Source organism: Lissotriton helveticus, chromosome 9 (genome assembly GCF_964261635.1).
Source record: "Lissotriton helveticus chromosome 9, aLisHel1.1, whole genome shotgun sequence".
NCBI classification, from domain to species: Eukaryota; Metazoa; Chordata; class Amphibia; order Caudata; family Salamandridae; genus Lissotriton; species Lissotriton helveticus.
This window is the reverse complement of record NC_136070.1, coordinates 398,805,608-398,820,079: the sequence shown is the minus strand read 5'-3', so window position 1 is coordinate 398,820,079 and position 14,472 is coordinate 398,805,608. Positions and strand designations below refer to the sequence as shown.

Below are 14,472 nucleotides of genomic sequence, written 5' to 3'. Positions count from 1 at the left end.
GGCCTGGGTGACCGTCTTCCTGGTTTCGGTGGGGATCCACCGGAAGATCTTGCGTAGCATGCGTAGGATGTTGAAGCATGACGAGGAGAAGGCGCTGACTTGTCTGGTCATCGAGAGGGAGGAGTCCAGGAAGAAGCCCAGGTTGCGTTGGTTTGGGTGCGCTGCCCAGGGCAGGGGGCCACCAGGAGTCGTCCCAGGCGGAGGGTGATGATCAAGGATGAGGACTTCCGTCTTATCTGAGTTCAGTTTCAGGCGGCTGTTCATCATCCACTCGGCTACGTCTTTCATCCCTTCGTGTAGGTTGGTTCTGTCGGTTGCGGGGTCGTTGGTGAAGGAGAGGATCAGCTGGGTGATATCACTAACGTGGATTATACCCCTTCCCTTCTTTCTTTGATCATTTAAAAATATTAACTAGTTTATGAAGTTACATAAACCTAGGTTGGCATACTTTTTGATTTAATTAGGCCTTTGGGGCACTCTTGCCTCGTTATTGCAATTTTAATGGAGTACATCTCTGAACCTTACGTACTTCATCGAAAGCTTCCCACAAAGTTCACATAATAAAACCATCCCTTTCCAAATAAATTCAAGACAGAGGTTTGACAGTTGCCTAAATGACCATCCAATCACAGTGCATCATGGTCATGGAGATGAATTGCTATATAAGTACTGAAAAAGATGAAAATGCTCTTCCATCATTTCTCCATGGGTCGAGTGGTGTTCATTACTACCTGGTATCAATATTGATGCTGCCTGTGGCCAAAGATCTCTATGTCAATGGATGTTCATCTAATTTCATCTACTGCTTCATTCAAAAAAGAAGTAACATCTTTTATGATGAACACCTTTTTACCCTAAGCTATCTCCTTTATGTATACTGATTGTATCCATACCTGTGACTCTTTTATGATTTTTTGGGCCTTTTCTTGATGACTAACTTTGAGAACAAGCATAGTAAGTTATGTATGCTCAAGCTTTTTCTTCCATTTATATAGGTGATCATGTTAGATGCTCAATTATACTCATGTAAAGCGCTCAGATACCCAATAGGGTCATGTTCTTGCTGTACAAAACCATATAAATATAATAAATGAATACAAAAATTGCCTCAAGGCAATTTAGTACATTAAAGCTTGGGCCCATTACAGTTCATTGATGCCTGGTATCGATGCGGACTACAGCCATTGCTGCACTTAAATTGATTATTCAATAGAGCTACTTACAGCCTTGAAACACTGATGCTCATTACTGGCTGATAGAAGCCATCCACGAAACCTGCATGATAATTGCCCTATGGACAATTCCTGAGAATCAGGAGAAATTGTACATCAAAAGACCAGTAGTATAAATTTGCGAATAACCTAAGAAATAAATTGATGCATAGAGGCTATCCTACAATATTGTTCAAAAACTCCTTGTGGTGGGCGTGGTTTACACAACAGGAAACATTGCCAGAACGCAAAAAGAAGAAAGAATTAGACAGAATTATCTGTGTAACCATGTTTTGTCCCGCTACATTAAACAGAATTTGCACATTCTCTCCACATTAAAGCCCCTGTTAGTGATCAAGAAATGTAGTAGATTTAGAGACCAGATTCTCAACAACTTGAGGGTCACCATAAATGTGGGGATTGGATATGCTGCGATCAAACAATTCAAGGAAGAATATTTGAACACGAAGGCTAAAAAAACAAACATATAGTGTTTGAGAACTGTAAATCAAAGACTTTGATATACAGAATAATTTGCCCCTATGAAAAACTCTACCTAGGACAAACAAGTCAGGAAATCCATAAATTGATTTGCCAGCATAAATTAAGAATTAGATATAAGGTTGTTATGACCCCAACAATTTTCTAGATCAGGTATATACATACTAGGAATTGTAATGGACTGTGATTTATGCCTTCAAAAAAGACCCGAGAGGGAGCAATACTGAGGACCTGCTATTGTAAAAGGAAGCACCAATGATATTGAAATATAACACAATCATTTTTGGTCTCAATGAACTGTCCTAGCAAAGAAGTGCATAAACATTCGATGTCTTACTGAGATGTCATCCTAACAGAGTACATTCCATCTTCTTTTGTTCCCCCACCCCAACCCTTACATTTTGGGTCCATAGTTTTTTGAGAAATAAAACAATGTGGTAACTTGTAATCCTATTTCGAGCGATAACAATTTTTACATTGTCCATTCAGAGGTCTCTTTTGTTAAAAAGTAGTATTAGTTTGTAGAAATAAAAACTACAATTTTCATGAATATTGGTAGCCACAATGATGCCTTTTGAAGACATTCACTCTTCATGAGCAGTACAATCCCCAAAAAAATGACAACACCTGTGAACTCTTGCAGCTGCATTTACACATTTTATCCGTGCCCTATGAATCTCTGATTGCACAGAGCCCCGCCTTCGTGCTGGCTGCAGAGCTTAATTTGAGCCGGTTGCTTCCGGTGCTCAGCACTTAATTGCCAACCATGGAGCTTGTGACAGTCTGCCACTAGGTGGTGCTGTTTGACTAATTTAAAGATGACCACAATAACAGTTAATTATTAATTCAATATACATTTCAAATGACTATTACCTGTCAACCAAGCCATTCTTTTTTTTTTTGGTTAAATATTTTTATTTCATCAGAGCAAAGAATACATACATTTCAAAGCCGGAGAAAGGCTTTTCATCATTTACCCTCCCTCTCTCCCTTTCTCCCCTCCCCACACCCTAAGATTAGATCCAAGCACAAACACAAAATACAATAGATAAATAAAAAAAAGAGATAGAAGAAGAAAGCCAAATAATCACATTTCAATTGTAAAAATGGGTAGAGATAGAAGTGGCATAACCCATATTACTAGCACTGATCCAGTAGATAGAGCAGCCGGTGTATCTGCGATTATAATATTCTTACTCTGCCTGAAGCCCTTCTAGCCACTGTTTGATTGGGGCCCAGATTTCCCTGCCCCTTGTCCTATCCTTATTACCCCAGCGTTCATAAACAGCTATTTCGGATCGATATATGGCTAGTAATCTCCCCAGCCATTGCTGTCCGGTAGGTGGTTCGTTATGCAGCCATGGTGTGGCCAGGCAGAGTCTAAAAATAGTCATAGCTATGAATAAGAACATCTGGTGACTCCACTGTATTTCCAGATCACATATACCTAAAACTAATAGGCCCGGTGAGATAGGAATTGGATAGCCTAACTGAGCTTCAAGTATTTTGCCCACCTCCTTTATTAGATTTCCCAGCTTAGGACAGTCGGCGAATAAATGAATGAGATCGGCTGCATGGCAGCCACACCGTGGACAATGAGTCCCTGTAGCCCCTCCCCATTTAGCAATCTTTGCCAGAGTAATGTAAAGATTAAACCACGTTTTATAACACTGCATCTGTAAATTAGCAGCGATAAACGATGTCTGCGCTAAAGAAAAGGGAATCTTCTCAGTCTCCCATCGCCATCTGTAGAAGCTCTGACCAGCGAGTAGTGTGTTTTGTAAAATCGTCCCCCATTTCTTTATTTAACTGCTTATATATATTAGTGGTGGGGAGAGAGGATTTTAACACTGACTCAACTAGCTCTACCCTATTGAAGCCTGCAGTTCCCCCTTTTTTTTAACTAAAAAATCCCAAATTTGTAAATACTTAAAGAAAATGCATGTTACAAATACCACATTTTTCCTTTATTGTATCAAAGGGGAGAATCCCTCCCTCATTAACCAAATCTGCAATAGCTCTCACCCCCTTCTGTACCCAAAGTGACATGTAACGTCCCTAAAAATGCCTGGGAGTAGAGGGTTATCCACTACAGGAGTGTATCTATTTATCCTACAAATCCCAAATTTCTTTCGAACGGCTGTCCAAACCTTAAATGTTTCCAAAAGAACCTTAAAACTGACTCTTTTAAGGTATCCATATTCAATCTTCCGTAAAAGGCATCCACGAGCTTCAACGCCCATTACCAATTCATAAATTGATACCAAATCCCCTTCTTCTGGGTTCATTTCAGCCGAGAATAATAATGTTGTTATTTGTTGAAGTACTGCCACCCAATAATATAATTGGAAATTAGGGACCGCCCAACCTCCTCGTTCTCTTGGCAAGGTAAAAAATGTCAGGGCCCTATGGGAGCATTGCCCGGCCCATAAAATACAAGATGCCAGCTGATTCAAAGATTTAAACCAGCGGCTTACTACTTTTAATGGTATGGCCCTGAAAAAGTACAATAATCTGGGAAGAAATAGCATCTTGATCACATTGCTTCTACCTATTAATGTGAGCATGATATTATTCATTCGGGTGAAGTCGATTTTAAATTTCCACAGAAAGGGGCCTAAGTTTAAATCTACGATGTTTCCCACCTCTGCTGTTATCACCACCCCTATATATTTTGCACTGGGAGCCACCCTAGGGTCGTCTAGCTGGACCAAACCATTTGTTACTATTACGTTTTTGCTCTGATTATGCAAATATCCAGATCGCCGGCCAAAACTTGCAGGCTCCCTTTCAATTTCTATAATAGCTTGAGAAGGATTAAGAGTTATAATGGCCAGGTCATCAGCATAAGCCCGAATTTTAGTATTGCCCCACTAATTATGCATTGCAACAATACAAGTATTATGCATGATTTTCCTAATAAGGGGGTCGATATACAGCGCAAATAAAAGGGGCGAGCAAGGACACCCTTGGCGGGTTCCACGACAAATCGAATTTGGCTCTGACATATCTCCCATTACAGACACACGGGCAACTGGACTACGATACATGGTCTGGACCTCCTTAATAAACCCACTACCTAGTCCATTTCTATCTAATAGGGCCAACAAAAAAGGCCAGGAGACCCTATCAAAGGCTTTCTCTGCGTCGAGCAGGATTAAAGCCATAGGGTCTTCTGCTATTTTGGATGCATCAAAGAGGGCAATTGTCCGTCGAATATGATCAGTGGTGTCGAGGCCGGGGACAAAGCCATGTTGGAAGGGGGAAACCAGTGTCTTGATCACTTTAGAGAAACGGCTAGTTAAGATTTTAGCATATATTTTGATGTCGCTATTAATTAACGTAATTAGGCGATAAGACCCTAGCTCCGTGGTGGGTTTGTCTTTTCAGGAAAAACCGCTATGTTAGAATATCTCCAGGATTCCGGAGCCTCCCCACTCGCTTTAGCAATCGTAACTACCTCTTTCAGCAACTCAATAACACATGTAAAAAAGACTTTATAAAATTCCCCAAGGATTGAGTCTGTACTGGTCACTTTCCCATTTGGGGGCCTATTCCGATGTCGGATGGGCTCAGGTTATGTTATGTTATGTTATATTTATTTTTGTATAGCGCACGGCTACTCAAAAAGAGTGTCCCGGCGCTTTAATGATGAGACCTACAGCAAAATAACACAACACAATGATAAAAACAGAGTATAAGGCATAACAGAAAAAAAGGGGAAAAACAGCCTATAGGGCAAACAGCCAAGTTTTTAGACCTTTCCTAAATGCAAGTAAACTGGTGGCTGCACGGAGTGACAGCGGCAGGGTGTTCCACAACTGTGGTGCCAGCAGTCCAAAGGAGCGGCCTCCAGTGCGAGCTCTCTTTACGCACGGCACCGCCGCCAGAAACAGAGATTCTGATCTGAGAGAGCGGGCCGGGTGGTAAAAGGCGAGTCTCCTTTGGAGATACTTCGCTCCCACAGCATGGAGGGCCTTGTAGGCCAAGGTTAATGCCTTAAAGGCAATCCGTTTGCGGATAGGCAGCCAATGTAAGGTCTGCAGGAGGCCCGCAGCGCTGGCTCGCCTATTTAGGCCATAAATGGCCCTCGCAGCAGCATTCTGCGCAACTTGGAGCCGCTGTAGCAGATACTCTGGCAGGCCCAGGTAGAGGACATTAGCATAATCCAACCTAGAACCAACCAGAACCTGCACGGTCAGCTTCCTGTGTTCCTCAGACAGGAGAGGTAAAAACCTCCTCAACATCTTGAGGAGGCCAAAACACGTGCCCGTCACCCCAAGGATCTGGGATCTCAACGTCAGACCCTTGTCCAACTTGACCCCCAGGTTCTTAGCTACTTGAGATGGACAGGATGGGGGAAACATGTTAATGGGCCACCACGCTTGCCAGTCAGGATCCGACGCACACCCGAAGAAGAGTACCTCAGACTTATCTGAGTTGCACTTGAGGCCGTTTAGATGAAACCATCCAAAAACAGCCTCAAGGCAGTCCCGGATACTCTCTCCATTGAAGTCTCCTCCCCTCTTACAAGAAAAGAGGAGCTGGGTGTCGTCGGCATAAGATACGATCTGGGCCCCAAACGACTCCACCAACACCGCCAAAGGGGTCATAAAGATGTTAAAGAGGGTCGGGCTCAATATAGAGCCCTGCGGAACCCCGACTCCCAGTGGCGGCATCACGGCCGAGTCTGGGGAGGCCCAGACCGTTTGTCGGCGGCCAGCTAAGAAAGATGAAAACCAGCTGAACACCGTCCCCCTAAGGCCTATCTCATAGAGTCTAGCGAGAAGGCCCTCATGGGGGACGGTGTCGAAGGCCGCCGACAGATCCAACATGACAAGCATGGCTTTGCCCCCAGAGTCCAGTACCCCTTTAATGGCTTCTGACACCTCCAGAAGCGCGGTCTCTGTACTGAGGTTTGGACGGAAGCCGGATTGAGTTGCGTGCAGATCAGGTCAGTCCGACATCGGTCAGGAGCTGAAATCGACCGACCTGCTGTCGTCGGTTACGGCCCTGCTAGTACGATGCGACCGAACAGTGTTCGGTCGCACTCTTATACTTCACAATGTAAGCATGCATTCCAAGCGGAATGCGTGCTTGCATTGTGAAAATCAGGGGTGCAGTTCATCCCTGCACCCTGTGGCAGGCACCCCAAAGACAGTTTTTGACTGCCTTTTCGTGCCAGAAAAATCATCATGAAAAGGCAGTGAACAACTGCCATCGTACTCCCTCGGTCACAAAGAGGCGGACGGGGGAGTACTGAGGGATTTCCAGACGGCGGACGGGCTTTCCGAGCGTGTCGTCAACAATCCAGAAATCCGAGTCACCTTCGAAATACGAGAAACCCAAGATGAATTATTCTGTATAGCTATTTAAAGTACATGGGGATTGTGGTCAGACATAACCCTTGGGTACTTATAAATCTGACCTTTCTGTGCAAATGATGGAGAAGCAGAAAAGTAATCAAGTCGAGCATGAACTTGATGTGGAGCAGAAAAAAAAGTATATCCCGGGTCCCCAGACTTAGACATAGCCCAAATGTCCAATAATCCGTGCAGTGCACATAGGTGAGCAACAGACTTATAAACCTTGGGCTTACGACCCTGATATGCTCTCTCACAGACAAAGCTGGCTTGTGATTTTATATTTATATTGAAATCACCACAAATAATAAGAGGCAATGGGCAGCCCACTAATTCAGTACTCAACCAATCGTACAGAGCGGGACCATCCAATACGGGTCCATAAAATGAGCATAAAGTAAAAGAACAAGCATTCATAACACATTGAACCATGACCCATCTCCCCACCTTGTCATCATTTGTGCGTGGAAACTTGGCTAGCCCTTTCTGTGCCATAATAGCAACACCCCGTGTTCGAGTCCCTTGGGAAGTACTAGCAATTAATTGGTATGCAGCCAATTCCGCAACTTTCTGGCAGCCTGCTTCAATGTGAGTCTCCTGTAGACACAAAATATCCGCACTCAAATATTGGATGTCCTCATTAATTCTAGGTTTTTTCCCTGGATAATTTAAACCGCAAATATTCACGGAAGCAATCCTCACCATGCCTTTACCCATTTACCCCTGTGAGAAAAAGCCAATTACTTGTGCCCAAAGATCTCATCCTATTACACACTAAGCCCATAATTAAGGATCCAACCCCAGCCCCCCCTCCTCCAAAACCCAGGCAAAATAGGTCAGAATACCCTTGAGATGCCGCCTGTATCTGCTGATGCCCAATGCAGCTTCCACCCTCCACCAGTAAACCAGTAAAAACCCATTAGTAGGAAAAGATAGAGAAAATTAATCTTGACCAGAGGAGCTTGAACAAGAAAAAAATTCATCTTTTCCCAGCACCCGAAATTCCCTGAAGATATTCCGGAGCCTGGATTTCTGAGTTAAACACTCTGTTCCCCCTTCATGAATAACTTTCAGGCGAGCCGGACTCAATAAATATACTTCACATCCGGCTTTCTGAAATGGGGTGATCAACTGTCTAAGCCGCAATCTTCTTTCCACCGTTGTGTGGCAGAAGTCCAGCCTGACAAAAAATGTATGACCCTCTGCTAAGCGCCTGGCTTCTGTTTGTGCCTCATCAAAAACTGCCTGTCGCAACAAAAAGTTACCAAAAAAAATCAAAATAGCTCTTGGTTTGTCATTTTGAGCCCCTTATCCCCTTTTCTTTTTCAACATAAGGGGAAATCAGTGTACTCTTTGCACCTCGGGGTCCCAATCCCAATGTAATAACTCCGGGAAGGTTCCTTTGAGAAGCCGCGAGACAAAGCCACAAATGTCCTCTCCTTCCGCATTTTAAGGGATCCCAAGTAGTCTCAAATTGTTGCAACGCTATCGATTCTCGAAATCCTCGAGCTTCCACATGACGTTGGTCATTCTAGCCTCATTAGCAGTTGTTTGTTTTCCCCCTACCTCGGCCCCTGTCTCAAGCGCCGCTACTCACTCTTCCAGTGCGGAGGTCCGCTCAGTAATCTCAAGCTTTATTGATTTTCCTTATGGCACCCTGTAGCTTCATTGTTGCCATATGTGCCCTTTTATGATCCTGTCGGGCTTCAATTTGCATTTGTTTCAGGGTTAAATAAATCAAACCCATTGAAGGGGAGGTATCAGAGCTAATGTTTGGGCCAGAAAATGTTGCCGTAGTCTCCTTCTGTGTCCCGCCTTCTGCCCTCTTAGTCTCCAGTTCTAGAAGAATCCCTGAATAATCCCAATTCAGCTGGCCGGTTTAGCCAAAGCCTGACTCGTACCCTTTAGCATGAGAGGTTTTCCCATTACTGTTTCTTTGTTTTTTTCCTGCAGAGCGTCGTCTCAGAGTCACAGGTTCAGATTTAGAGCTATCTGATCCCTCTCTAGAGTTATCGAGATCTGAGTCCCCCGGCTCAGAGCCTAAAGAAATTTCCGAATCATCTGTAAGGGAGTAAAACTTGTCTACTTCCGGTGAACCCATAATTTTAAAATTGTTCAGAATGATATTAGGGTCCATATGCAAGCAAGACCTTCCCAAGTCTTTTCCCTTTTTGCATCTCGGGAAGCCCTGTCATGTTGACTTCCGCCGCAGAAATATCAGGCAGTACACTTGGGATGCTACTCAGCTTATCATTACATTTTAAATTAGTCTGTGCCAAAGTCTTGTTTTTTCCCCATTAGTCGAATTACTCTCTGTTTGAGGAGTGCCTTTCTGCTCAGCCCATTCTGGCACTTCTTTCCCATTTAATTTCTTACTGCCATGGAGTCCTTTTCCCGAGAACATCCCTGGAACGGTTGGCTGTTTAGATTTTCTCGCCATCTCCTGGGGTCGCTGCTCCCGTGTCAGACGTCTGGGCTTTCACTCCTCCTCCTTCTCCTTCTCGTTGAGTGCTGGAGTAGTGACTTCACCTCCGCGGCCCGCCGGCGTCTTCTGCGATGAAGTGAGTCCTCGCGCTCCTCCAGTCATGCTCCCTACTCCACTCTCCGCTCGCTCCCTGGGCGGCTTAACCTCTTTCGGCGGCATTGCTCTCCTGAAAAGATTAATGCCGGTGCGATCAACGATACCGGCAAATGTGCCCGACAGCGAATACACGAATCAGCCCAAGAAGAGCCCGAATCCAGCTAAAAGGTCAGTCTCATTCCTTGTCCATATTAAATTTCTGGTCTACGGGGTGGAAGCTGCACACACAGCATTCACGCAGCCACCATCTTGCCGACCACAACCATATATCCGCCCAAGCCGTTCTTATCGCTTTGGTAAACTGAAAACGTCTGAATTGCCACACTTGTAGGGTGTGATGGATAGTAGCTCTGTGGTTAACATCATTGGAAGCATCTCAGGGGCAATGTGTGGGGCCAGCTGCAGAGGTCTCCTGACTAGAGCCGTGGCACTTATCTTTTTACAAATTAAGCACTGGCTGGCTGGGAGTGGGAAATTGCAGACCCCGCCTTACTCATAAAGGGAGATCACAACTATAAAGAGGTAAGCTCAAGTGAAAGTTTACTGGTACGATTGTAAGCACCAAAAATATTATAACCGATCATACTGTCTCATTCTGTCCTGGGATTCAATAAGCTGATCACAGCATGATCAGACAACCAAAAACAAGATTTGAGAAAGCTAGCATCAGTCTCGGAATTTGCACTTTAATGATTTGAGGCGTCACTTCAGTAAAATATTCAGACATGTACACCTTCCATCCAGATATCTTGTTGAAAAAATCCTGATTCCTGGAAGAAGGTAGTTGCTACCATCCCCATTTCTGTAGGCTTTACAACACATGACCACGGTGCGAATTAGCACTCACTAGTTTGCTTCTCTCTGTCTTTCAAAAACAGGTCAGCCAGCTTACTCTACTCACAAATCTGAATGACCAACTGAAGCACTACATGTCTATAACGGACCCCAGAGGATGGCTGACATTTGGCCATGCCATAATACTGACTACAGGTCCATAAACTTTTCCTTCTGACCCCCAATCTACATGCCATAATACACCAGCCCAACTCCTTAATAGACCACAGAATAAAATGAGGGCGAAACGCATTGACATTGGGCTCAATAAGGGAATTGGAAACAACAAACAAAAGTCATGTTCTTTCATTTAAGGAACATGCAATATTGTAGAAAGGCACATAATCAATATATAATTAAACCTAAGAGCGATGTAAGCCATTTGACATGGTTTCATAGAATAAAAAAAATTTAACGCAGAAAAAAATGGTTGCGCAGTTATCTAATCAATCATCTAAACTCACGCAGTCATTCACATGCTCACTCTCTTAGTGATATATCATCCACACACTCACTCTCTTATTGAAGTAGGGGGTGGGAAATAAGGTTATGTTAAGTGAGGATGTTTTATGTTTCATCTTGTACACACATCAATCTATATAAATGTTGGGGGAGTTTTTTATTTACAAAGGTAGCATTCACGTTTCTGTAGTTGACATTGAAATGGTAGGTCCTTATATAAAGGTCTTTTAATTCTCAAACATAACTTTGGTCGCACTTCACCAATTTGTATTCAACATTGCAAAACAGTGATGGATTCCACTTACTTGAATTTTAAAAACAATAACTGATTATCAGGAAGAGGGCAAAGATAGAGAGAAACGTATACAAGTCCCATTTGCCTTGGAAACCTCCACAGAGAATTTTCTCAAGGGAAATCAAAAAAAGCTGGAGTAAAGAGCACAAGATTTGGCAACCACTTACTGCTTGACTACATTGAATGACTTTTACTGAGCTGTGCATTTACAACCATTCATTTTGGAAAACATCCAAAAATGTAACCATCCAGTGTGCATGCGTGAGCGACATAATACCCTTATTGTTCTTGAGAAGAGACAAATTCAAAAACAGAAACATGAGCTCTCTGGTTGAATTGCCCTGATGTTGGAAGCAGTATAAAAAACGATTGGCTTAAAGAAGAAATGTGCGTAGTGTGGGAGGGGATCTGATAACTGGACGGGTGGCATGGCTCACGGCCATTGAGGCAGTTGGGGGCAGGAGGACTGGATGCACCCTGCACTCAGAAGCTACTATGCACTGCTGAAAGCTGCTAATCGTGGCTCAAGTGAAGGGCCCAAGGCATGAACCAAGGGCCACCTGTACCAATTGGGCGCTGTGCATGGCTGAGCGTTGCTGTGTAAACATGGGAAGTGGGCACAGGGCCTGGACTAAGGATATAACATGTCTCCAGTGGTCGCTGCAACTTGCTAAGGCCATCCGCAGCGTGATTAGATGCTGAAGGATAGGCTTTAGAACCTAGCCAAAGGCCATTCCATGTGTGCCTCGAATGCATGGCCCAAGACTATGCAGGGTGGTTTTTGAGGCACAAGGACTGTATTCAGGGCATAGAAGTAGACCGGGCACTTTGAGGCTCGAGGCACATGGTCTGGGTTAAGGGTGTGATTAATGGATACATTCTCAACTATTTGCCTGTTTTGAATGTTGTCTGTCCAAGGGGCATGAGTACTGACCTCGAGGTAATGCAGAAGCCCAGTACCCACTGTGTTCTGCCAAATGCCACACACATTTATTTCTGGGGGCACAGAGGTATATCATTTAAAACCCCTACTAATGTGTAATATGTGTGACTTGTACTGGTACATATAAACAGGGACATTATCAGATGGTTTGATTGGTCTGCCATTATTACAGGCTCTGCATAAGCCTAGCTGAATAACAGTTGTGAATGATTTTGAATGATATCTGACATAGAGCATGGATTCACTGAGTGTATTATCAGTACCATAGCAATGAAGCTCCAGATAATATGAAGAACAGAGCTTCAAATAACCCTGCATATTATGCAAAGAATATTTCTGATGAGCTTTGGGTATTGTCAAGAATGAATCCATTCTGTTATAACAAATGGGATCAGAATCACATGATATGCTCAGACTATAGAATTCTGCTGAAATAAGCCCTTTCACCCCGGCCAAACCAGATAAAATGAACTAGTACTATTCACAAATTAATAAAGTAGGTTGTCACAGAACGTGGCTGTGTCTAGTTTAAATAATTAAGTCCTCGCACTGTCCTCATTGAAGTAGTTAAATGTGTGGAAGATTTTACCCAATTAATATTTTGAAGCTATATTCTATGGCTCTCTCTCAGTTGTCTTGATATAGGCCTAGTAATCCGAGAAGGGCTTCAAAGTGCCACCACAGGGGGATTCTTCCATCACACTGTGGTAATATTAGCCCCTAGTACTACTAGGTACAGTATTTCAGATGTCAGCATCTCCCTCACACCTGCACATACCCACACCCACCCATGTGCATGCACAGGCACTTTCTCTCACTCCTTATTGGGTGGTGTTTGACTACGCCATTTCTGCATTTATTTGGCCAGTAGGGTTAGGATTTCTCAAAGCTGCTTTGGCTTTAGTTGGCTAACTCCACCTGTCTGAGAACTCGCACCACTACCTCTTCATTAAATCAACCAAATAACAACTGCAAAAACACATTATAAGCAGTGCTTCCGACCAGACAGAAACCTCCAGTAAAATTCATGTCTTCCACTTGGTCCTGTAAATCATATCTTCTTACTGCTCACCTGTCCCTGGGAGGTCCCGGGATGTGGTCAAACTTCATATGGCTGTACTTCACTAGGCAGCAGAAAAGCAGGAAGCCAATGGCTGCCAGTGCCAGCAGAGCCAACAGGAGCCAGGAAATCAAGCCCCATACGTCCATTTTCTCTTTCAGGTAGGCTGTGTGCTCCCTCTACTAACTCACAGTGGTTGAACTCTGTGTGGGTGCCCGACTTGTACTTGTCTTTCCTCTGTTCTTATCTTCAGTGACGTAAAAGCTTGTTCATGCTACTTCTGACTAGTACAGTATGGAATGTATACAGCATTATAATACTCGTTATCTGTGGTTCCCAAAGACGTTCACATTGGTCTCACCCTAAGGTTAGCTGGTGTAAGGGTGACGGGTGTGTCTGCATTTGTGTTCTGGTGACAAGACGAAGATGGGGAGAAAACTGGAAATGAAAGAGACTGTCTAAAAGAGTGAAGCATTTGGGGCGAAAATGGCAATACAGGAAAGGGGAGAAGGCCAGGATATAAGTAAATTATAGCCTACACGAGTGCGAAGGACCATAAAAAATTGTTTGAAAAAAAATGTAGACGAGCAAGCCAAAGGGTGTCCTCGGGCACAGGTATTACAAGAGGAGCAGAAAGAAAGAAAGATCAAACAGAGAATAAAAAAATTAGAAAGAGGGGATATTACAGAAATGCAGGGTAACTTAGCAAAAGAAAGATGTAGAGGGGAGAAGGATATCAGAGTATTAGAGAAGAAAGAGTGTGGCTTTCCTAAGAGGGAAGCGGCGACAGAGCGAGCATGACAGCCAATGTATCCAGAATGGAAAGAGGCATATGGTTTAGAAATCAGAAAGTGTGTGGCAAAAGGTTACACAGAGTCCGAGGCGAGGGCAGCAGAAAAAAATGTAAACTTATTAAAGGTGCTAGTATAGTTGTATGGGGCAAGTGCACGAGGTGCACAGACGCTCATGGTAGAAAGGGAAAGGGAAAGCGTTATATCATGATCAGCAGCAGCCCATCCATATGGGCTGAGGGGCCACGCTCCCATGTTTTTCCTAGCAAGAAGAGTGTCTATCAGGCTGAACAAAGGTCAGCCTGACAGACACTCTTCTTGTTCAGGTTAGGCAGCCAGGAGCTAGACATGCGCTAAATGTGTAAGCTCATGGCTGCCTCAGCTGCTCTATGCCAGGCTGAGGATTTCACAGCCCTGTGGTTGTGACTGCC

At 43.9% G+C, this 14,472-nt stretch overlaps 1 protein-coding gene across 2 annotated transcripts in view; it reads right to left on the bottom strand.

Moving 5' to 3' along the window:
* The window catches only part of LOC144781361 (cholesterol 24-hydroxylase-like), a 321,568-nt gene that overhangs the window by 288,289 nt on the left and 18,807 nt on the right, over positions 1–14,472 (bottom strand). Inside the window, exon 1 of one of the 2 annotated variants that reach the window (XM_078660151.1) lies at positions 13,263–14,186. The exons of the other annotated variant lie outside the window; for it this stretch is intronic. Within the exon in view, the coding sequence (XP_078516277.1) occupies positions 13,263–13,399 (137 nt within the window). The 5' untranslated portion in view covers positions 13,400–14,186. Of the gene's footprint in view, positions 1–13,262; positions 14,187–14,472 lie in introns of those variants that run through there. 2 annotated transcript variants of the gene reach the window in all.